General features: G+C 37.9%; 1 protein-coding gene across 5 annotated transcripts in view; it reads left to right on the forward strand.

The window, feature by feature from the left end:
• Nucleotides 1-25,501, forward strand: part of LOC112045914 (prestin) — a 51,357-nt gene extending 25,856 nt beyond the window's left edge. For 4 of the 5 annotated variants that reach the window (XM_052883189.1, XM_052883186.1, XM_052883188.1 and 1 more), the window contains exons 3-18: nt 1,890-1,990; nt 2,652-2,813; nt 3,484-3,629; nt 3,974-4,037; nt 4,394-4,467; nt 4,960-5,124; nt 5,421-5,525; nt 5,852-5,985; nt 6,562-6,724; nt 7,380-7,460; nt 7,791-7,954; nt 8,579-8,659; nt 8,806-8,929; nt 10,203-10,388; nt 21,037-21,163; nt 21,668-25,501. In XM_052883189.1, the coding sequence (XP_052739149.1) occupies nt 1,890-1,990; nt 2,652-2,813; nt 3,484-3,629; nt 3,974-4,037; nt 4,394-4,467; nt 4,960-5,124; nt 5,421-5,525; nt 5,852-5,985; nt 6,562-6,724; nt 7,380-7,460; nt 7,791-7,954; nt 8,579-8,659; nt 8,806-8,929; nt 10,203-10,388; nt 21,037-21,163; nt 21,668-21,819 (2,029 nt within the window). In that variant the 3' untranslated portion in view covers nt 21,820-25,501. Of the gene's footprint in view, nt 1-31; nt 406-1,889; nt 1,991-2,651; nt 2,814-3,483; nt 3,630-3,973; nt 4,038-4,393; nt 4,468-4,959; nt 5,125-5,420; nt 5,526-5,851; nt 5,986-6,561; nt 6,725-7,379; nt 7,461-7,790; nt 7,955-8,578; nt 8,660-8,805; nt 8,930-10,202; nt 10,389-21,036; nt 21,164-21,667 lie in introns of those variants that run through there. The other variant, XM_052883185.1, reaches the window with a different exon arrangement.
• Nucleotides 25,502-25,649: the final 148 nt, after the last annotated feature.

The following is a 25,649-nucleotide window of genomic DNA, read 5'->3' on the forward strand; positions in this document are numbered from 1 at the left end:
TTGTCCGTTTTGTGGAAATGTTATTTTTTTTAATTTTTAATGATATTTAAATAGTGAGAATAAATACTGAAAGTTGAGTGAAAATCTTAGGTTTCACAGTGAAAATATTTTTTTTAATATTCTAATTCCGTGAAAATTGTTATCAGTTTAATATATACGAGGATACGTTATTAAAAGTGGCTGAAAATATTTTATTTTTGTGATTTTGTAACATTAACAATAATTTATGAAAGTGTCACGATGAAAATTATTTGATTCATAAACGTATAGAGAATAAGGTTGCATTTTCAATAAAATGCGTATTAAAAAGACGTTGTTATTCTTCGAAAGGGATTTCAGGAGGAATAACGTTGGCAGTGAGACTCAGCCATTGTTGCAAAACGATTCTGATAGTGACGATGAAGGGCAAGTATCTATATCTACTAGTGAATCCAGGGATTTAATATGACAGTGTTACTCGTTGATAATGTAGCTTACGTTGATAATATTACATACTAGTTAAAAGGACACACAATATACAGGGTGGTCGGGAGTAATTCCCATGATTCTAGGGTTACTGAAAATGATTTACAGAAAATTAATTAAAAATGTTCAAAGAACATGTGTACTAAAATTAATATTTTCGGGGTAAATATTACGTATTTTAAAATGCAAGGGTAGGTAAAGGCGTGTGTTACATGGATAGTCGGAATTATTTGAATTAGTGCCTACTTTGTAAACATAAAAAGAATTTATTTTTTTACTGCATAACTAATATTTCGGCTCCTATAATTAGACTCATCGCCAACTTAAAGTAATACTCCCGAGCTCCGAAAAAGTTTTTATGTTTTTCTAAATATCGCCTTTTTACCGAAAATTACCTACGTAGGTACTTGTTTATTTTGGAATTAGTAAAGTTTACGAGGAAATTATAAAATACTTTTTGGTGAAATGCAAATCAAAACATGCCCTTTAGTAAACAGTTTAATTAGTTGTCACAATAGTACTCACTTAAACAGTGTAATTGTCAGTAATTATTAGGTAATGGTTAACAAACAGCAACTTCTTAATGGATTGTTTATAAACTTTTATATTTTACTCACGTAATTACCGTTCACGACAAATCTCACGACGTCCCGTCCCGATCATGCACAGACCCGTCCGTTCCACATTCCGCTGGGATGCTTAGCTAAAAAAAATGGCCGACGAAAACGACAATGCGTATGATGATGTGTGGGTCTTCTCCGGCCCGTGTGAACGGGGGCGGGCCTCGAGGCAGTGCCTCCTTGCCCGGACGTGTCGCGGGGACCTTGCTCCCCTTGTGTTTTCTTCCAACCCCTCCCGCGGTTGAGGCTTTTCAGCCTAGGGACCCGCGCGGACTGCGATTCCTCGTTATCCTGCGCAGGGGCGATGTCAAGTCCGGTGGGTGCGTCGTCCTCACCTTCCCCGTAAGTGCCTGTACCTGCAGGATCGGTCACTTAGAAAAGCTCCCGAGGTAGGGGACGCCCGTTCGCTGGTCTGTCGCGGTGTGGTGCGATGTCGCGGAGGTGTATGTTCGGTCCGTGGTCTGCGCGCGCGAACATACGGCACGCTAGAGCACGGACGAATCCCTCCACGGTGGGCGTCCTCGTGTCACGGTGGATGACGTCATTTCTGACATACCTCGGAGTGGCAAGGCGCAGGCACTTGGTCTGCTCTTGGTCTTGGTCTGCTGCTGCTGCTGTCACAGAACATAAAACGCTTAGCTAACACTGATTAGTTATAAAAAACGTGGTAGCTAGCATACGACAGTATATTCCATTAGTTTAATTACTATACGAAATAGTCGTTATTTAGTCTGTCAACTTGCATTGTGTGCGGCAGCTTTAAGTGAAACAGTAGGTATAATTTATCTCTTTTTGTCATTGCAGGCTCCAGTCACGGCCGAGCCAGCAGTTCAACGTCATCCGAAGGGTGTACCAGCAGGATGCGCTGAACAAGGATGCCGACTACCAAGTCCCGACTAAACCACGTGAGTGTCATTAAACAGAATTCGATGGAGACCCTTCAAATACCAAAAAATTGTTACTTGGGCATTAATTTTTGCATCTTGTAGATATACCTAGAGAGCCGTGATAGCCCAGTGGATACGACCTCTGCCTTCGATTCCGGAGGCTGTGGGCTCGAATCCGATCCGAGGCATGCACCTCCAACTTTTCAGTTGTGTGCATTTTAAGAAAATTAAATATCACATGTCTCTAACGGTGAAGGACAACATCGCGAGGAAACTTGTATACCAAAGAATTTTCTTAATTCTCTGCAAGTGTGTAGTCTGCATTGGGCCAGGCGTGGTGGACTATTGGCCTAACCTCTCTTCTTCTGAGAGGAGACTCGAGCTCAACAGTGAGCCGAATATAGGTTGATAACGGCGAGATATACCTATAGGTCAGGAGCGATCTATAAAGGAGTTGTTGTTCGAATATCTTTTTTTTTTAAGAATATTTGCCATATATTTTAAAACATGACCAATATTCCCATTCACCTCCAACAAGTCGGAAAAGACTGTGCTAGGAGTGGGTGCGACAATAGACCAACGGGGTGGGGATGGAACCACCACCCCTCGGTGATGAGTCCGACCGTTCTTACTGTTGAGCTATTGAGGCTTGAGGATCTAAATCATTTGACTTTTCCAGTGGGCTACCGATGCAAGCGAGCCGTTCAAAGTTGCGGGTTCGGCGAGTGCCTCCTGAACTCCTTGCCCGTCGCAAGATGGCTGCCGAGTTACAGCCCCAAGAAGTTCCTGATTGGAGACCTGGTCGCGGGCGCCACCACCGCCGTCATGCATATCCCACAAGGTAAGTTTCATCGTCATCAGCATTATCAGCCGATGGACACAACTGGATGTACCTACTCCGACTTCCAAACTACATGGTTTGGAGTCGCTGGTTAGTTTATTATGAATCTATTCCGGCAAGTTCGTTTTGGATGTAGTGGTAATAAAGCAGACCACGCACGCTTGTGTATATTGTTGCGGAGGACCTTATAACTCAGCAAATAAGGTCCACAATTGCTCGACAATATTTATGCCTACAGCGGTAGTTACCATCCCCTTGTATACCTTACTACTAATCCAAAACCAAATAGACTTCCAAAAGTCTACATTAACTTGACGCACAATATATTATTACTTATTTGCCTTGTATCCCGGCTTCTACAATAGTTTTCAATAGTTTAACAATTATCTTTTGGCTGTGCATACCTAGATATTCTGCAGCAATTTGCCTTAATATTTAGAAGATTGGGAAGGGCTATCAATAATTATAATTAGGGTAAATCCTGTAACGCTCTTGAATAACGGAGACGCGGCAGCCGTGTAAATTCGTGTTTTCCGTTTTCAAAGAGTGTAATTTGTTGTTAAATACTATACACATATTAATATTAAAACTCAACACAATTACTCCGAAAATACAATTAATAATTGTAATAGCAACAGAATTTTAAGCATTACAATCCCCTGTATTTCAGGAATGGCCTACGCCTTACTTGCCGAAGTGCCGCCGATTGTCGGTCTGTACATGGCGTTCTTCCCAGTGCTCATCTACGTGATATTCGGAACCTCACCCCATGTATCCATGGGGACCTTCGCAGTCGCGTGCCTTATGGCTGGAAAGGTGAAATTTTATCAGCTTTTATTATCTGTGTTTCATATTGTGTAAGCTTAGGAAGTTTAAAAGAGCGCCGCGCGACGTGCAAGTTGTCCCGTTGTCTGGTAGAGAGCTGAAAGGAATAAACTTCTAGCAGAAACTGTCCCGTCATGGCTGCGCTTCGGTCACGCCTCGTCCCGTCGGACGCGACGGCGATGTGGCGAATACCAATGTTAATATAAACATTAAGGTGCTCACGTCACATCAGCGTCGCGTCGCCGTCCAGTCCGCTATCTGTCCAAACCATAAGTGTTATAGAATTGGTCTTTTACGATAGTTCTCTGTTCTTAAGGTACCATTTTGACTTTCAGGTGGTGACCCAGCATTCGACACACCCTGATCTGATAAATGCAGTGAATGGCACTACTACACAAAGTAATGTTAATTTTATAGATTATTTAACTATTACTATTAACATAATCGGTTGTTAGCAGAGAAAAGTGAGTGCTGATTCCGCCATAGCTTCAATTTCATGTAGTCTCAGAGATTAGTAGTTTAGTCTTCTGGAAAAACATTCGTTTCCTTTCTGAAGGTACAAGAAGATAATATTTATTATAACTCTCACCTTTGAATTCGTAACTGTGTTTTAATCTACCGCGATTCACGATAATAGTACGTATTATGAACGTCATAAGGCAACTGTCACCGTATCCATGCTATCTGAAAAACACTTTATATATATTTTGCTGCTTCCAATATGGTCATTCAATTGTTTTATGCATTGTCCTCAGGTCCATTTCTGTCAGTTGGATACACACCGCTCCAAGTTCTATGCGTACTCACTCTCACCGTGGGTCTGATACAGGTACGGTAATGGTAGTTTGTGCCGGTTTAGTTACAGGCACGGCTTAAGCTCACACATCAGGTTTATGGACATGGGCGGAATTTTATAGGACGTACTCCTTGAATACCCTACGAAGCGTTTTTCTGATTAGCCTTTCATCCGCATAATTCCCGTCCCGTGATAATGTAGCTTCTTTTTTAAATCGATCGGTTTATGGTATATATAACGTACCTATATAAAGTCGGAAAGGGATCAGCACCGTATCAACTCGATCCGTCCAGTATTCTTGGTATGAAACGCCTTAATGCAACGCACATTAATCGGAATTGTTAACGCAATCGCCTCGCTTGTCCCTCTCTCCCGTCCCGCGTATCGCCGCCAACCCGCTGTCGGCGAGACGATCCCTTTTCGAGTTTTTATGTGTGTTATGACCTTTAGGTGTGAAAGCATAACAAATAAACATTGCGAATGTTAGTTAGGATTATGTGTATCAATATATAGATGTAAATGCAGGTGGTGATGTGGGTGCTGCGGCTGGGCGCCGTGTCCACGCTACTGTCGGAGCCGCTGGTGTCGGGCTTCACCACGGCCGCCTCCTTCCACGTGCTGGCCTCCCAGCTCAAGGACCTCTTCGGCATCCGGCTGCCCAAGCTGGGCTCTAACTACAAAGTTGTATTTGTAAGTTTGTATACAATCTTTAATATACCTAAAAAGGAAAACAGTACATGTATAATTATTATTTTAGTAGTAGAATCTTGTACAGAACCCTCAGGCGTCGGCGCAACTCTCACTTCATCACTTGTCCTATTTTTCATCAGTTGAAATGTGTAAAATTTAATAACGTCTAATCAATGAGCTTGCGTTTGCCTCCAATTATGCCTGATGAAACCAATGATTTGTTATCATGTAAGTCGACAAGATCAGTCGGCTCAGTTATTTCTGCTGTTGATATTGTACGCTGTGGCTTGTTTCAGACAGTGATAGAAGTAGTGAAGAACATCCCCAACGCGAACTGGACGGCGTTCGGGATATCGGCCGTCGCGTGTCTCGTCATTTCCTTGAACAATGAGCTCTTGAAGGTATGGATTACGCCCTTGCACAAAAATTTAAAGAAGTAATCATCTAAGAAATGACTAAAATTCCCCATTTACCCTAAAAATTAGCATAATGCTGTGCACTTAACGAAATTCACAAACAACAACAACGAGTTGATCATGAAATTAATCATCATCATCAATCATCAATCATCAATTTACTTTAAAGTAAAATCGATCTAATGACTAAATATTTAAAGTTTACTTTGAAATATGTAGTTCGATGCTTAAATTTTAATCAATGTTTATAAATACGACCGAAGGTGTTTTAATAACGTCAAATTAGGAGACAATGTCTTTGTTATATTTAGCCGTGGGTAAGCAAGAGGAGTCGAGTGCCGGTGCCCATAGAGCTGATAGCGATCGTCGTCGGCACCTTGGCTTCTACTTTCGGCCACCTGAAGGAGAACTATGGGATATCTCTCGTTGGAACTATTCCTACAGGGTGAGTAGGGGTGGGGTGGTGCCAAACATAAATAAAGACAAACATAACTCGATAATAGTTTTTTTTTTTCAAGAAAATGAATGTTTGCTAAAATTAGGCATAAAATCAGGCACAGGTTTGAACAAGCACTCAGTACTGAAGTCACCTTTGGGATGGGACTGCTAAATGCCAGCTCGCTGCATTAGATTCGGTTGATCATCGCCCTAAGCAAATTTTAGGTGATGAATCGTCGACATGAATGTGAAACTGCAGACTAAACGGTCGGAACGTCACTTGTCTATCGTATTTTACTGTATATACTTTAAAAAGTGCGCACAGAAACTGTTCATTCTAGTTCTTCCACCTCCATTCTACCATACAACATCGAGACGCCGTAAATATTGGCATTCTTTTCATTCATTTTGAATAAAATCAGTTAATTCGTAATTGTCATATGTGTATGCTGTTTTTTGTTTACTGTTTAGAGTTTGGCTGTCACTTTACAGCCTACAACCAATGCGAAACCTCCATCATAGAATAGAACATTTATTAATAAACAATCGAGGGCGAGAATTCACAAATAACTATGTCCCCCAGGTTGCCGGACGCAAACGTGCCACCCATTGAACTGATGCCGCAAATTGCGCTGGACGCGTTCACCATCACCATGGTGACGTACACCATCTCCATGTCCATGGCGCTCATCTTCGCGGCCAAGGACAAGTACGAGATAGACGCCAACCAGGAACTGCTTGCTTTGGTGAGATTTTACAAGATTATTAAGCCGTAGCATTTTTGGGGATTTGGGCAACGTTGTGGTTGTAAGCTCCATAACCCCTCTCCCATGAGCAGAAAGGCCTGACTCTATAGAAGGCCGTTAAAATAGGCCGATATGATTATGCCGTAGCATCCACAGAGCTAAGGCCGTGAGTGACGTTATCTCATTTTCCAAGATGCTAAAAAAGGATTTCAATGATTATGAAAATCATTTGACAATTTATGGATAGCCCCAAGGTATTTTATGTTATACTTTATGTCTTTTAGATAACCTATAACTTAGAAGGCTATCATATGAAATAGAAGTACACATCATGAATGCGGTTGGATCATTAGAATGTTTCAGTATGGTATTGTAAGCAATGTATTTGAGTTAGTACTATAGATAGAGATGAATTTGGCGACTTAGGCTGTGGGGTTCACAAGCCCTTTCAAGAGGCCTAAATCCCGTAGGTAGTGAACCTCCATTCGCTAATAATGATAATTCTGAATAAACGGTAAATCTGACTTTCTTGCTTTGACTACATACCTATTGTTACTTTCATAAGTATTGTCTTTGAAGTTTGAAGCTTTGACTAATTTTTCAAACATTTCAAATTCCGTTCCAGTATAATTGTGATTGTGCTTTTGTTATACAGGGTGCTAGCAATGTGTTCGGCTCATTCTTCTGCTGCGCCCCACTCTGCGCCAGCTTGTCTCGCTCCTACATACAATACCAAGTAAGTCTACTTAATTAATCATTAGTTTTGACAATATTAGCCATGTTATTTAAATATTTTCCCTTTAATTGATTGAGCCTATCCTCAGTGTGATGGACATTACTCATTTTTATGAAATTAATTTGAGAAACTAAGAACTGGCATGTATAAACTCATTCCTTGTTCAACATTGAGTAGAGGAATAGCCTCCTCATTAATCCAGCAATAATATAAAATTTTGCAATTTGCTTGCTAGTTCCATAAGTTAGCGCGTTTAATCAGAAACACTCTTTCGCGTTATAATATTAGTGTACATTTAAAAATGTGAATTTAAAAAACCTTGTTTTACAGGCTGGCAGCAAAACCGGTATAACATCAACAGTGAGCGCAGTGCTGATCCTGTGCGTGCTGCTGTGGGTGGGCCCGTTCTTCGAGCAGCTGCCGCGCTGCGTGCTCGCGTCCATCATCGTGGTGTCGCTCAAGGGCATGTTCATGCAAGTCAAGGAACTCAACAAGTCAGTGCCTGTCTATCGTTATAACGTCAACCTTGCCAACTTGAGCCTCGGGGATTCTTTGCAAGACAGTATTTACTGTGATACAAATTCATCAGAATCGTAATGCAATGGCTCTGTTTGGGATACCTAAGGTTACGGCTCTCCGTACCCGAGAACGTTGCACGCTTACCACTATAGTCTGGCAAGTGCGTTGATGACACTCCTATGATACGCGGGCGACGGGGGGAAAGGCTGCGAGGGTGTAAAATCGTGCGTGCGGGAAAGTGAAGTGCATCAGTCGTGGGGTTTTGATTAATCGCTACACGCCTCCCGGCCCGCGTGGGCCATTGGGAGTGTTACGAACAAAGTTGCCGAGCTATATCACTACTGCTGTATCAACATGCGGTAAGCGAGCCGTAAGCGCAGCGTGACGTAGCCTTATGGTCACCAGCCAGCCAGGCGATACGGTTACGATTCCTTTTCCAATGTTCTATGACCTTAAGAGGCTGCCACCCGAAATGGTGGCAAATTATAAACGTTATTACGCATCTGAAAAATTAGCATGTCTGACACATTGGAACGCAGACATGTACGAGTGTACCTAGTTCCACGCAGTTCGTTAAAATAAAGAAACTGTAATTTCAGGTTCTGGAAGCTGAGCAAGTTGGACGCTGTGGTATGGCTCGTGACCTTCTTGGTGACTATGCTGGTCAACATAGATATTGGGTAAGTAACAAAGTAAACTTGAACTACCTTTACATACTATCTTGTCTTAAAATATTAAATGTCATACTCTTGTCATGGTGTTTGCGGTACAAATTTGCTTGAAAGAATGAAAGTGACCCGAAGAACTATCTTTTTTGTATTTCTAGACTCGGAGCTGGATTGCTGGCCAGTGTCGGCGCGCTGTTCTGTCGCTCACAGAAACCGTACACCTGCCTTCTGGGCCGAGTCCTCGATACGGACCTCTATTTGGATATCAAAAGATATCGTGCCGTAAGTATTCGTTTCCTAGTATAATACAGTTGTTACATTACCATGCCGTAATTATCATCATTCACCAGGGCCAGGCCTGCTTGCTTATAAAAAAAAAACAATTGATAAATTATTTGACCCCATCTGACGAATATGCCACAGGACTCCGATAGTATAGTAACGCTACAGACTGTGTTATATCTCAATCCTCATTGGTTAAGTAAATAGCTTGTGCGACTATGGTTAATGAGGTTTAGATTGAAGATTGCATTCAGCCTAATAAGTAAGTTGATTTGTCTTTTCTTCATTGAAATGAAAACTTGAAAAAATATATCTTATTCACTCTTTGGCATGTATTTATTTATCAAAGTTATTCAGACAATTTCTCCAATTATACAAGCCTAGTCATGGTCTTCACACAATCTTATTTCAAAGCGTAGATGTTTGCAGTTTATTCTGTAACTAATAGTCCTCGGCTCATCCACTCCAATTCATTGTTGTCATGGAGCAACATTACGATGAACTGTATTGTGGTGATTATGAATACGTGCAGGAGCACATCCACCCACCACCTCACTAAGTCAAAAAGTGCAACTTCGTAGCTCAGAGAGTAAGGGTATCTTTTGTTTGGGAAAAGACGCATCTTTGAAGTAAATTATCAGGATACAGGACCATTTAGTGTACTTTTTGGAATGTTACCTTGTATCGCATACAGATATTTCCAAAATAGATAAAATTGTGAATTAAAAATCCTCTCTTCAGAGTATTTCTGATATTACTTGCATTTGCTCACGTTTCATTGAGATTTGTTTGAAAAGTCACAGATATTTTAAAGTATGTGCCTAATATTAATAATGTTTGACAATAACATTGAAAATGCCTCTTTGCCTTAACTGCTTGATATGTGCAGAAAGTGTATATATTTCCATTTTTTCGTGTTTTATATTTTAACTGCGTTTGGATCAATCACTGTTTATTTGTTGACATATTTTGATAGCTGACATATAAGTTATTATGAAAAGGCGTTGTAGAAATTGATTTACCAAAGAGGACTTTTAAAATAATTTGTAAAATGGGTTTTCGTGCTCTTTTTTCTTTCCCCCTATTAATGTTTTGGTAATGCTCTTTAGATTCTTTCATTTAATTTTGAATGTATAGATAAAATTGGGGAATGCTTCAGGTTGATAAACTCAATTCAATCTCAAAAAAATCATCTGTTTCTATCTCTACTATAGGCAGTAGTTCAACGGAATAGTAATAAGGTTGATGATGATATATTTCGCACCATTTCCAGGCAGAAGAAATCCCCGGCATCAAGATATTCCACTACTGCGGCGGCCTGAACTTCGCCAGTAAGAACCTGTTCCGAGCAACCCTGTTCCGCAGGATCGGCTACCTGAAGAAGCGAGACCAGAACAGAGATGACGACAGCAATTACAGCAAGAGCGACTTCGAGTGGGACTCCACTATTGGGAAAAGGGTATATATCTATTAATATGATTCCAACAAGTCATTATAATTTTATATGGTTATAATTGATGTACCACGTAGATAGTCCACCTGATGGTAAGTGGAAAATCATCTCTCTTTGATTGCGATGGGGCGAAAGAAGGATCGTTATTTGTCGACAATATCAATGTCTGTCTCTCGTTAGGAGATAATAAGGTTAACGCTAGCAGAACACGTACCAGTCAGCCAGAGGCGACGGTGTCAATTGTTGAGCTTCATCTTCCTTTACTTCACTGGTAGTTGTGACGGTGTAAAGCGCCATCTGTTGGTATGATGACGAAATCCGTACAAAACGCGCTCATAAAAGGTGCGAAGAATTGATTATATTATGGGTCGCTAGTGAATGGGCGTCTAAACCATAGATGGCGACAGGAGCGTGTCTCTTTGTGTGAGATTGCGTTTCGTTTCAGGGTCGGAGTGTGCAAATTGGCAATTTTCGGGTAAAACAAACGTCGTGGGGGTTCAAAAACATATAATAAGGCACAAGAATGGTGTTGGCAAGCTTATGATTTGTGAATACAAAAATAAAAGGGATAAAGATTTTCTATTGTTATAGTTAAGATTTGTATGAACGAACAAATTTTTTGATGCGTCGAACGAAAACGTGTGAGCCAAGGTTCTCGCCGGGGACACGGTTTCGGTCATTTTCTGGAAACAGCCACCATGAGCTGAACAAAAATATCCGGGGGGAAGGATTTAATGTAGCAGGTCTGCTGAGACCAAAAACCTTAATTAAAATATTATGTTCAGCTCATTGAAAATATAAGTTTATTAAGTCTTGGGAAAATCGCAGGAGTCTTCCTTCCCGTTGGCCATGAATTCGTATAGCGACTGAATTTAATATTTGGGGGATGGGCTAGAGAGAACTGATATTATCAGTGGGAAATAAAAATAAAAATAGGAAAAATAAGAAAGAAAGATATAAGAATGAGTTTCGAGAACCTTTGAGAATGTAAAAGGGTAATTTAGGAGTTTTTACGAGTTTCGAAGAGGTTGTACGAATCCGTCGTGACGTCGCGGGATTCGTGGAAGGCTTTTAAAAAGATAATCATTTGCCGGTTACAACATCCGGGAACGTCGCAAGCTGAGGCAGACGGAGTAGCCGTACCAGGTCAAGGGAGTCCGGCAGGACATATAACCGGGTAAAGACCCAGACAAGGTCAGTCCTATCCTGTTTACCAAGCTTGCGTTGATCTTCGGTGTTATGGACGAGCACATATCTATACAGTGTTAATTTCGGGGGGAATTTTGGATATTTGGACATTGGATCTGAACCGTGTTCGGATATAATTTAAAGTTTAGTGCTTAACGATTTATGGTGGTATTTTGTATTTTGGTATTTTATATTCTGTACGTGGTATTTTGTATTTAGTATTATGTTCGCGGAACCATAAAAAAAAAAATGGCGCCCAACGTTTAGTTTAATTTAGTCAGTTTTAGTTTAGTTTAGTCAGTTAACAGGTACCTTAACCTTTTGTTAAAAGTTGGCAGCATATTGCATCCAACGGTATTCGGTGCTTATGCTGGTTGAGACCATAAACAGCGTTCAATTCAAGTTACTTAGTTTAGTTATTAAATTTTCAATTTTAACTCAATTCACTTAATTTATTTAACCTAGTTGTTTAGTTTATTTTGTTAATAATTTAATTACAGTGGGTCATAAAGGTTCCTACAAAGGAAATATAGTTCAGTGACATAACTCAACGTACCTACTTTTACAAAAGTTGTCTGGTTTATATATAACTTTATCTTGTTTTTTGTTTAAACACTTATAGTTACATTCAGCGATTGTTTGAAATAGGGATTGCGGTCATAAATGATATCTGTATATTTGATTTTTTTTTTTTGTCTAATTTCAGGAAGTTTATTTGTAATAATATTCACTAATTAAAACTAGGGGACAGATAAAAGTTATAATTGAACTTGAACATACTAAACTACTAGAGTAGTATTTTTGTTTTAAAAAGTAATTGAGTATAACCTACAATTAAAGTTTATCAAACAGACTTGGAAACTTAAAGAGTTTTTTTTTACCATCAGTTACTAACATTTAGATAATGAATATCACATCCAATACATGGTTATTAATGAGACAAGTGGTTGTTGAGTTGTGTTAAAAGTTATTTTTTTTTTTTTTAGAGTTGTGTTTCATAATAAATAATTAGTTGTATTCAAACTACACCTTAAACGATATATCCTGGAGAGTGATATTAAGGTTGTTAACTTGTTCTGATTATTAAGTTAGTAAATAGAGTAAGGTTAAGGTATATTTCTTTTATTGTTATGGTTCAATTTTATTGTAAGGAAGTTGTGAAAACAAGCTACCCATATAAAAGGTAACTAACATTTCGGATATTTAGTTTAAACTATTCAGTTATGTAACAATTCAGTTATTCGCTCTTTCGGTTATGAGATTTTAAGTGTATCCTTAGTATTAGTATTTATACATGATTTTTTTAGTATGTTAAGGTATTGCATTTTGTGTAGGTAAAAATTTTTTAATTTAGTTCTTTTATGATAAGAGTAGACTGTGAGGTCTAAGCGATAACTAGTTTAAGTCTATACACAGAATACCACCATAAATTATAGTTTAAAACGGTTTGGATAAAGTCGGCCAATGGAAGGGAAAGATATTTAAATCCTGTGATTTAGTCTAAGTTAGGTAATATTGTTAACTAAATTAACTAATATTTCTTAATAATTGTATTGCTGTATACAATTCAACAGTAAGAACTTACAATTTACTATGTTATTTTGTAGCGATACAAATGTAGGATTCTGACATTAAGTACATAAATATTCAATATAAGTTGAACTGTACTGAGTGTAACGATTCGGAATCTTTATGTAATTGCCTTTATGTTACATAACTTTGTATATTTAATGTAGTGCTTTGAATTAAGAAACATTTAAAGATAATATTTTTGATACAAAAATACTATTTGAGTATTTGAGTGTACACATATGAACAACAATTTGGTTACATTTACCCAGATTATAGTAGTATTATAGCTGCATATACTGATATTCATTTAGATTGTGATTGTTGTAAACATAATACCACCAAGTAAGAATATTTTTTTGTTTCGGCTAATTCTTTAATAAATTGATTTATAAGGGGGGTTATTACTTATTAGGTTCAATAAACACTGTAATTTAGTAAAAATGGAGCAAAACTTTAGTCAGTGCCACGCATTGTTAAAAGATGAATTAATTTACGAGGTAGCTATTCGGTCAGAAACTCAAGCAGGCACTGTAGTGGAACTCAAGAAGCAGTTAAGAGTATTGATTGAAGAGTATCCACCAGAACAAATTCCGGAAACCGATTTCGAACCTGAGTCAGAATTAGAAATAATTACACAAAAAATTCAAGACCTGGATGACCTTATAAATAAATTTAACGATTCCGGGGATAAACATGCATTTAGTAGGAGTAGGGCCTTGTTTTGTCACCTTCACCATAGGCTTTTACGAGTGCAGTGTTCGGATAGGCCTGCCATGAAAAAGAAGGGGGAGTTGCATGCGAAATTGGAGACATTGCGTGCAATGATTGAACCAGAAGAGGAACCAATCCAGGAAGAACCTTCATTCCGACATGATAGTACTATCGTGGAGTGCACGGGAGACAAAAACGTAGCAAAATGGAAATTGTCCTACAACGGACATGGAGATCCCAGAAGTTTCGTAGAAAGGGTAGAGGAATACAAAAACTCATATGGCGTTTCAGAAGGTAGATTATTTGCTTCAGCATTTCACTTATTTTCAGGTCAAGCTTTATTATGGTTCCGGGGAATTAGGAGTTTTGTTCAGAATTGGGAAGAATTAAAAAAAGTCCTTTTGGAAGAGTTCGATCCCATAGATTATGATTATAGATTATTAGGGGAAATACGGTCAAGAACTCAAGGTAAGGAAGAATCAGTAAGCATTTATTTTTCAATTATGTTTTGTATGTTCGCCAGACTAAAAACAACACTTTCAGAGGAACAAAAATTAGAGATATTATTACACAACATAAGACCGTCTTATTCGGAACAATTAGCACTAATAAATATAGATTCAGTGGCAACTTTAAAAGAAAAATGTCGTAAGCTAGAGGCTGCTAAACAACGTTCATCATATTTTGTCGAGCCAAACTCTAATAATCAATTTAATCTAAACGCAGAGTTTGTGTATAAGGGGAAACCTAAACAAGTAAATGTCGTTTCAAATCAAGAATCTAATTTTAGGCCTTTTAATAATGAGAATAATGCCCGTTTAGTTAAAGATAAAGATGTGAAAACTCGTGGTTCTTGTTGTTACAAATGCGGTAAAGGACAGCATGACTTCAAGCAGTGTTCTATCGTTCCGACAACACTACGTTGTTATGGTTGTGGAAAGTCAGGTTTTACGGTTAGAGACTGTCCGAATTGTGAGGTTAAAAATCAGCCAAGGAAAAGACCGTCGTTCAGAACTGAACATGATAAGGTTAGAATTTCAAAAAACTAATAAGTCAGGACTGTTCAGGAAGGCGAACCGGTGCCGGCTCCTATTTGCCTGATACAGTCCTGTGTTCAATAAATAAGGATTCATTCAGACCATATTTAAAGATTTTAGTAGGTGATATACAAATCACGGGTCTATTAGATTCTGGTGCGTGTTCTAGCATTCTGGGAAATAACTCTCATAAAACCTTTTTACAATTGGGTTATCAAGTACATTCGGACAATCAACAATCATTTTTTGTAGCAAATGGAGATAAACTAGATTGCAGTGGGTATATGTTTATCCCAATCACATATAATAATTTGACTCATATAGTGAAATTTTATATAGTACCATCTATAGTTTCAGACATAATTTTCGGTTGTGATTTTTGGAAAATATTCAAATTAGCCCCAGAAATTTTCGATAGTTTAGAATTAAGTACACCACCTTCAACATTTTTTAGTATTAGTTCAGTGGGGGATTCTCAAATACATACCATTCAGAGTTTCGAATCATTAACAATTAGACAACAAGAAATGGCAACTTGTGTAGTAGACAAATTTTCAGAAATCTCTACAGAAAAAAAAGGTTTAGGCAGAACTCATTTAATAAAGCATGTCATTGATACAGGGAACGCAGCTCCAATCAAAGTCAGGCAGTATCCGTTATCACCCGATAAGCAAGAAGCTTTATGTAACGAGTTGGACAAAATGCTTGCTCTCGATGTAGTAACTCCAAGTGAAAGTCCGTGGAATAATCCCGCTATCCTAGTAAAAAAATCAACTGGAGAGTGGAGATTTTGTTTAGATTGCCGTAAATTAAATTCGATCACGAAAGGTGATTCATATTCGATTCCCTACATACCTCAAATTCTGGATAGTCTTAAAGAAGCTAAATTTCTTTCTTCCATTGATCTAAGTTCTAGCTTTTGGCAAATCCCTTTGAGTGAAGAGTCACAAGAAAAAACGAGTTTCACAGTAAAATCTCGTGGTTTGTTTAAATTTAAAGTTATGCCATTCGGTTTATGTGGTGCTCCTGCACGCCAACAACGGCTAATGGACACACTATTTAATCAAAATTTTAGTCCAGACATAGAAAATGGAATGGTATTTTGTTACATCGATGACATCGTCATTTGTTCAGCAGATTTCGATACACACTTAATTTTGTTAAATAGAGTTCTGGAAAAATTAAAATTTGCGCAATTATCAATTAATTTCGAAAAATGTAAGTTCTTTAGAAAGTCTTTGAAGTATTTAGGTTATGTGGTGGATGAATTCGGTCTGAGAACAGATCCAGAGAAAACAGCAGCAATATTAAATTTTCCTACGCCAAAAACAGCGAAAGAAGTGAAAATTTTCTTAGGCACCTGTTCTTGGTATAGAAGATTCATTAGGAATTTTGCAAAAATCGCAACACCATTGAATAGATTAACAAGAACTGGGAAAAATACACCTAAGTTTGAGTGGGATGAGGAGGCTGAATTAGCATTTAATGTTTTAAAAAATGCATTAGTTACTACACCAATTTTGGCAGTTCCGGATTTCAGTAAAGAATTTAAAATTCATTGCGATGCGTCTTCATATGCAATAGGCGGTATGCTCTCTCAAGATATAGACGGTCATGATCATCCAATAGCGTATATAAGTCGAAGTTTGAATAAAAACGAGAGAAATTATTCGGCCACCGAAAGAGAAGCTTTGGCAGTAATATACTCCGTGGAGAAATTTCAGGGATATTTTGATTCAGCACACATTAGAATTATTACCGATCATGCATCGTTGAAATGGTTTCTGAATCTTGAAAATCCAACGGGGAGATTAGCCAGATGGGGTTGCAGGTTGTCGCAGTATAACTTCACTATCGAACATAGGAAGGGTTCCGAAAATGTTGTTCCAGATTCTTTATCGAGACTGATTGCGGTAGAAGCTGTTGGAAGACAACAAGCAAGTTTAGATAAAAATTTCGTTCCAGATGAATGGTACGATAAAACTTTTAAGGGTTGTAAGGAGCATCCATCTAATTTTCCGAATTTCTGCATTTTAGACAATAGATTGTTTAGGTTTAGTAAGTGTAAATATAAATTACTTAGTGAGTTTGAATGGAAAGAGGTGGTTCGTAAGAGTGAGGTCAAAAAGATTTTGGAAGAGAACCATACAGACCCAAAATCAGGTCATTTCGGTGTATTCAAAACACATCGTAGGATTTCTCTTCGGTATTTCTGGAAGGGCATGTACAAAGATGTAGTGAACTTCGTCGAAAATTGTGACACATGTTCTGCGTATAAACATGCTACAACTGCTAAACCAGGACTAATGGGAAAACCTAAGAGGTGTCAAAGACCATTCCAGGTCCTTTCAGCTGACCTTGTTGGACCTTTGCCAAGGTCAACTTCAGGATTCACATTCTTGCTAGTCGTAACGTGCTGTTTCTCAAAATATACATTATTATTTCCGTTAAGGCAAGCCACAAGTGCTGCCGTTATTAAGCATTTAGAGAATAATGTGTTTCTTACGCACAGTATTCCAGAAACCGTAATTGTGGATAATGGATCACAATTTACGAGTTCTGATTTCCGAAAATTTATTCAACAGTACAATATCCCAAATTTACATTATACTCCATTGTACACTCCTCAAGTTAATCTTGTGGAGCGTTATAATAAGACTGTAATGACGGCGGTAGCGTCTTATGTAGAAGACAATCATAAAACGTGGGATAAAAACTTATCAAAGATCCAATTTGCAATCAATTCATCAGTTAACGAATCCACTGGGTTTACGCCGTTTTTTCTTGTCCATGCTAGAGAACCAATCTTAAACGGTTCCTTTTATAAGGAGACAGATAAAGATTATGAAGTCGGTATGCCTAGGGAAGAATATGCGGGTGAATTTGGAACTTTGACCGAGATATTTCAGCAAGTTAGGGAAAGATTGTTTCAGGCTCATGCTACAAACGCTGCTCATTACAACATAAGAAGGAGATCCGCGAAATATTCTGTAGGGGATATAGTATGGAAAAGAACTTATATATTAAGTGATGCTTCTAAGCATATTGCATCAAAATTAGCCCCTAAGTTTGAGAAATGTAAGATAGTTAAAGTTCTTTCACCATTGGTGTACGAATTGGTTCGGTGTTCAGATAATCGTCCAATTGGGACGTGGCACATAAAGGATTTTAAGAAATAAATGAGGTTAGGCCGAAGAAGTTGTTTTTCCCTGTTTAAATGTAAATAATATAAAGCATTTAATTAGGATATTGTGAAAGTAGTGATGTATCGGAAAACGAGAGCATTACCATAGTTTAAGAGAGAGATGTATGAAAGAGATTAGGCATGTTAAGGAAAACAATTCAAAGAATATTGGCGCAGAAAAACTTAAATCCCTCATAGTGCAGTTATTACGGTTCAGTATACACATTTTCAGTATTCAGTATCAGTTTTTTCTTGAAGCTAAGTTATAAGAGGTCAACTAAAGGTTCGACATTAATTTAGGATTAAGCAATGACATAGGCAGTGTTAATTCTTGCTTGGTTAGGTTGATACTTCAGAGCGAGAAGTGGAAACGGGCTGCTTATGGTTTCTTTAGGTGTTTCTTTCTTTAAGAAGAAACAATTCAGTCACACCTTAAGGTGAACCTCACTTGGTTGTGGATCACTGGTGTATTTAGTTCAGTTTTTGAATACATTTGCATTAGATTTCTTTATAATTTCGTTCTCTATAATTTTGTTAGCATATTTTTTTTTTGATTTTGATTAATTCGCTTTTACATAACATAGGTTTATTAAGTTTCGTAGGTTCTTAAATTTGCTTGAGAGGCAATACAACATTAGTTAAATTGAAAAATACAAATTTTGTCTTATTATACTTAGTTCAAGCTTAATTAAGTTAGAGTTAGTCTTAGAATTTAGAAAATTGGTGGATTCACTTCGGTTACTTTATGGTTAAATGAATTTCGTATTAGTAGTCTTTAAGTTAAATAATCTTTGGTAGGAGGTCCATAATAATTCTTTATCTTTGTAGGTTATTTCTTTCGGGAAAAATGATTTCGTAAATTTGGTAGGACGACTGTCAGTTGATGGTATTTTGATGAAAGTTTTACGATAATTTTTGAATTTAACATCTTAGATTTCGAAAGGTGTTCTTCAACAGATGTCTTTTCTTTTGTTTTGGGTTTTCTTTTGCTTAAGCTGAGGGCAGCCGTCTCGAGATATATATTCGATATATCTCGACACGTGTTTTTGTGGAGGGGGAGTATTGTGACGGTGTAAAGCGCCATCTGTTGGTATGATGACGAAATCCGTACAAAACGCGCTCATAAAAGGTGCGAAGAATTGATTATATTATGGGTCGCTAGTGAATGGGCGTCTAAACCATAGATGGCGACAGGAGCGTGTCTCTTTGTGTGAGATTGCGTTTCGTTTCAGGGTCGGAGTGTGCAAATTGGCAATTTTCGGGTAAAACAAACGTCGTGGGGGTTCAAAAACATATAATAAGGCACAAGAATGGTGTTGGCAAGCTTATGATTTGTGAATACAAAAATAAAAGGGATAAAGATTTTCTATTGTTATAGTTAAGATTTGTATGAACGAACAAATTTTTTGATGCGTCGAACGAAAACGTGTGAGCCAAGGTTCTCGCCGGGGACACGGTTTCGGTCATTTTCTGGAAACAGCCACCATGAGCTGAACAAAAATATCCGGGGGGAAGGATTTAATGTAGCAGGTCTGCTGAGACCAAAAACCTTAATTAAAATATTATGTTCAGCTCATTGAAAATATAAGTTTATTAAGTCTTGGGAAAATCGCAGGAGTCTTCCTTCCCGTTGGCCATGAATTCGTATAGCGACTGAATTTAATATTTAGGGGGATGGGCTAGAGAGAACTGATATTATCAGTGGGAAATAAAAATAAAAATAGGAAAAATAAGAAAGAAAGATATAAGAATGAGTTTCGAGAACCTTTGAGAATGTAAAAGGGTAATTTAGGAGTTTTTACGAGTTTCGAAGAGGTTGTACGAATCCGTCGTGACGTCGCGGGATTCGTGGAAGGCTTTTAAAAAGATAATCATTTGCCGGTTACAACATCCGGGAACGTCGCAAGCTGAGGCAGACGGAGTAGCCGTACCAGGTCAAGGGAGTCCGGCAGGACATATAACCGGGTAAAGACCCAGACAAGGTCAGTCCTATCCTGTTTACCAAGCTTGCGTTGATCTTCGGTGTTATGGACGAGCACATATCTATACAGTGTTAATTTCGGGGGGGAATTTTGGATATTTGGACATTGGATCTGAACCGTGTTCGGATATAATTTAAAGTTTAGTGCTTAACGATTTATGGTGGTATTTTGTATTTTGGTATTTTATATTCTGTACGTGGTATTTTGTATTTAGTATTTTGTACGCGGTATTTTGGTATATTATGATACTTTGTGTAATTTTGTCCAACAGCAAATATTATGCTGTTTGAGGATTCTATAGAAGTACATGCTTAAGTAAAGGTTTAGTTATGTTTTCTCTTACGGAGGTGGGAATGTGGGAAAATAAACAAACTTTCCGTTTGGTTGGTTGGTGACCGGTAGTGTGATTTGGACCCACGGGCTCTCAATTCAACGACTGAGATACCGGGACATTAGAGCCTTTAAGTCCGGTCCAAGTAACCCACATCTTCTTTCCTCCGTGGGACGAGAAAAACATCACTCGCACTAAGCGTATATGATTTATCATAGTTTCTAGTTATCTAATAAGAAATAACTGACGAATAAAGAATTTCTGGACTTTCTGTGTGAGTCTTTATTATTTCATCCAAATAGCCTCACAGTCTCAATTAGGTAGGTTAGGTTAGGTTAGTAGGAAATAGCACAGTGACCAGGTGGACTATAACCCAGGACCTCTGGAGCTGGATTGAACATAAGTTCCGACACATTATTTTTTCTCTTTGTGACGCGTGGGCCTGCGGCCTCCAACCCTGTGGGCCTGCGCGGTCGCATAGTCACCTCTTCGTACCGGAATACACCAATGCTGCTTATATGAAACGATGGTAGTACTTTCTCCGAAGAGCTCTGTCGCAAAAACCTCTAATATTATAAACTTAAAATATTTAAATTGACCTTTCTTCAAGAATGATCATCAGATACTGATTAAATTGTCCATTTTGTAGGTAAACTGCGTAATAATAGACGCGACGGCGCTGTCGTACGTGGACGCGCCGGGGATCAAGAGCTTAGTGGCAGCGCAGAGAGAGCTGGTAGCTAGCAACATCACAGTGTTGTTGGCTGGAGCCAATGGTGAGTTCTTCTGCTTTCTTCAGGGCCTTTGCTCTTGGCCGTTGGCGGTCTTGCATGGTCTTTCGGTTTAGGTACAGGATCTCTACTAGCAAAGGCATACTGTCATGCTATTAAGACCCGGCACGATGTCGAGGAGAAACCGTCAGAGGTATGGGTAGAATAAATCTGTACCTATTTCAAGTTAGCCCGCTTCTTTCTTAGACTGCATCGTCACTTAACATCAGGTGTGATCGCAATGAAGGGCTAAATTGTCATTAAATAAAAAAAAATATCGACTTAGTAAATCTATACTAATATTATAGAGCGGAAGAGTTTGTTTGTTTGATTGCTTGAACGCGCTAATCATAGGAACTCCTGGTCCGATTTGAAAAATTCTTTTAGTGTTAGATAGCCCATTTATCGAGGAAGGCTATATATTATCCCCGAATTTCTACGGGTAAGGGAATCACGCGGGTGAAACCGCGCGGCGTCAGCTAGTGTTTTTTAAAAGTCAACATCTTCCAGGCCCGGTGTTGGAGATGATAGAGCGCTACAACTCGCTAGAGTCGGACTCCGAAAGACTCCAATTAGACACCTTCCCTACTGTGCATGACGCTGTGGTCTACTACAAGATGCTGGAGCAGACCAAGGAGCCCGCCATCACCATCGCCTCGTGATACCAGCGGATAGTACAATTTGTTGATCTGTACAAGTCATTATTATCAGCCTATTGTAACAGGCCTTACAGGGCCAAGCCTGCCTCCTTATAAGAGAGGAGAAATTGCAGGTTTAGACTCAACACGCTGCTATAAATTATACTTTGAATAACCTCGTGATTGACACAAGTTGGGAGGAGGGTAGTTTACCAAAACTTGTTACTAACGAGATATTTTTTTTACTGTTGCTTAATTAATAGTTATACAACTTAACAGCCACAATGTCCTGCAAATTGCGTGGTACATTGTCTCGTTCCGACGCTCTGTAATTTTTTTATTGGAATTAATGGAAAAACCCAGTTAGTATCCTGTATCAAGAATTTCCATAAATAAAAAGGATGATTGTCTCATCGAGATGAAACTACTCACGAAAAATTAACTTTATAGTAATCAGTTGTACGGATATAATTATAATTAATGCAGAGTAATGGGTAAAATGCATCAAAATTCAGTATTTTAAAGAATTTTATACTTGACCACGTGGGTTTCGATTTCGATTTCGGTTTCGGCCGATATAAATAAATTAACCACTGGGCCAAAGAGGCAGCAGATAGTACAATAAATTTATTAATAATAGATACAAGTAAGATAAGTAAATAAATGTATTTAGTAGTTGTAGAGCACTGTGAGAGGATTCGTATAGGGAAGTACTACAGCTGTTTAGCAGTTCATATTTTAGATATTATACCTATTATTATTTTCTGGTGCTATTTTATTTATACAAGACGAGCTGATTTGTATAAATAAGGTTGACGTCGAGAAGTTGTTTGCCTGTCTGTTACATTAATACATTGAATTGCATGATTTACTTTTAGTAGAATACAAAGATATTATACTATTAGATATGTCACTTGCGCGTCCAAATTGAGACTAACCGAGTGCCTAATTGTCTTAATTTCGCATAGTGTTATAGTCGCATAGTGTTTACTATGAGGCTAAATTACGAAAGTTAATTAAGCAAATGATACCTAAATATTGTTTACAATGTCCAGTTATGTGTTCAGAATTTGTAAAACTTTACATAACTATATAGGTGTGTAATGTAAGTAAACACAAAATTGTGCGCTCAGTGGAGTCGCTAAATTCGTATCACTTTTTGCAGTGATTTTGTAGGCACGTAACATAATATATTATGTTATTATGTATGTATAAAATCGTTGCGTTAGTAGGCATTATTGATTAAGTTAATTAAGTTAAGTATTTTAATTTATTATTACCATTCGTATTTTTATAGTAATTAGTATAGTCAAAATTTCGAATTGTGTTTCACACCGACCAGATACATTATATCGAATTAATTATTCTCGAATCAATTCAACTATATATTCGAATAATGATTTCGAAATATTCGACAATAAGAAAATATTAATAATATGCACATAGCCTTTAATTTTGAAGAACATAATATTTATAGTACATAATTAAAATACTTGTTTTTAATATTTTTGGTTTAACTGTCTTAAAACAGTCCGGTTCGATTTTGCTATGCATTTTCTTAGTTCTTGGACTTTTTAGGACTATCTTTTATAGGAATAAATAGTCTGTCAATATTATTCCACTTCCAACTAATTTACTAACTTTGACATATGTTAGTGAACTTATACGAAATTACTTATATTCGGAGAAACTGACAAAATTTACAATATTTTTTACCGGACGCCCCCCGTGAAACTCGATGTAAACTTTCAACTACCTCTACCCTACCACTAACCTACCCCTACCCTACCCTTTTTTTTTTTTTTGCGCTGGGAAATGCATTTACGCATCCCTACTCCAGAGGTTATGTGGGACTCGCCGAAACTTCAGAATACCCACTAAAACCCAGCGGATCCGGCTTCGTCCTTTGGTGACATCACAGGATCATTTAGCACATTCTACTGTGATGTCCCGACGTTTGTCTCTATGCGTCGCCGCCTACCCTGTTCGCCCTACATTAAGGTGGGAGAAGGTGCGCCGGCGCCTCCTTCTACCCTGCCTCCGCCTGCGTATGAGGGGAGCATCGGCAGCTTCTTCCCTCGCTCTCTCTTCAGCCTCTTTCAGACCTATGACAGCCTCACAGAACGACAGCATCACTGTCCAGCACGTTTCACTGCCTATCATGGCGTCAACTACGTCGGGCAACGAGACGGCTCTACCAATAGTGGATGATAGTATGTGCCTCTGCGGGCTCCAGGCTGCACATTCAGCTAGTGTGTGATGCGCTGTGTCTTCAGTGGCCCCACACTGATGGCATACCGGAGTCAATTCTCGCCTCGCTGTCTGGTGCAGATACTTGCCAAAGCAGCCGTGTACCCCTACCCTACCCCTACCCTACCCCTACCCTACCCTACCCTACCGTACCCCTACTCTACCCTTACCCTACCCCACCCTACCCCTACCCTACGTTGAATTTTTTCCTGAAAGCTTCAGGAAGGAAAACCCGACTTTCATTTTTATTTATTTTTTTTTTAATTTTTTTTTTATAAAAAGTATCCTATGTCCTTCTCCTGGCTCTAAACTACCTCCTTGCCAATTTTCAGCTAAATCGGTTCAGCCGTTCTTGAGTTATAAGTGGAGTAACTAACACGACTTTCTTTTATATACATAGATTTACGTTATTAATTTATGTACTTACAACAAATTTTTAGTTTTTATATTCTCATAAACAGACTTTTATTAACATGTTTTTAGCTATTATATGGATAATATATGAATGATATCTGCAAACTTATCGAATACAAACTTCGAATAGGCAATTACAAAATTAACTATATCAATCTTTTCTGATTGAAATGTGATATTATACCATACAAAATAATATTTAAAATATTCTATTTTAGTTATATTTAGAACAATTTTTTGTGGCATGTAGTTATTGGTGAGGATAGTGGATATTTTTTAATTTACTAAAGTTTTTTAAAACCCTAATAACAGATAAGGTAAACATTTATTAAAACTTTTTCGAAAAAAGAACTTTATTACCGTTTATCTATTTCGGTTTAGAAGAAACACTACATTAGTTTAAAGTTTGAAATTAAACGTACTTAACAATACGCGATTTCATCAGTACTTTGGTTATACAAAAACGTATGGATTCGCTCAATAATGTATGGCCAATGAGATGTTATTATTGCCTCTATAGTTTTAAGTCTTGTCTTAAGCGGTGACGAGACAAAATAATAACGAAATGCGGGAAACATTTTTTTATGCTTCACCCTAAACACGAATATTATTTGTATAAAAGTGTTTTTTTTTCACACCAGTAAATTCTAAAAGATTGAGTATGAACTTTAGCACAGTTTAAAAAAATATTGATTTTCATGTCGAAAATACGTTTTATGAGGTTCATGGAGTGCGACGTTAAAAATATCATTATTCTTTGTTTACATATTTTAGCGCTGAAGGTATTTTGGCAAACTTTGGCGTCACGACTTCTTGTCGTGAGTTGAAATAAATTGGCAAAGGAGCACCTTAGAGTTTCTACAAAATACGAATGGCATCTCTAGGTGTGTGTTGTAACATCTCATTGATTATACAATAGGTTTATGATACATGTATACTTATAAGTTATAATGTATAATATCGTTGTGATGTTTTGTACCTTATGTAATGAAACATTTGTACTTATTTGTATAATGTTAATAAAAGAATATTTTATTACAAACTTATACTTTTATTATTTTATTAAGACCATTTTACTCTTGGCTGCAGTCTGAGATAGTAGGGGCCATAAATACGTCCCAAGATATTCTTGATTTCACAATTTAATCTAAAAAATGTTAAATTAAAACATCAGTTGACGGCCTCCGTGG

Source organism: Bicyclus anynana, chromosome 8, assembly GCF_947172395.1.
Source record: "Bicyclus anynana chromosome 8, ilBicAnyn1.1, whole genome shotgun sequence".
Classification (NCBI taxonomy): Eukaryota; Metazoa; Arthropoda; class Insecta; order Lepidoptera; family Nymphalidae; genus Bicyclus; species Bicyclus anynana.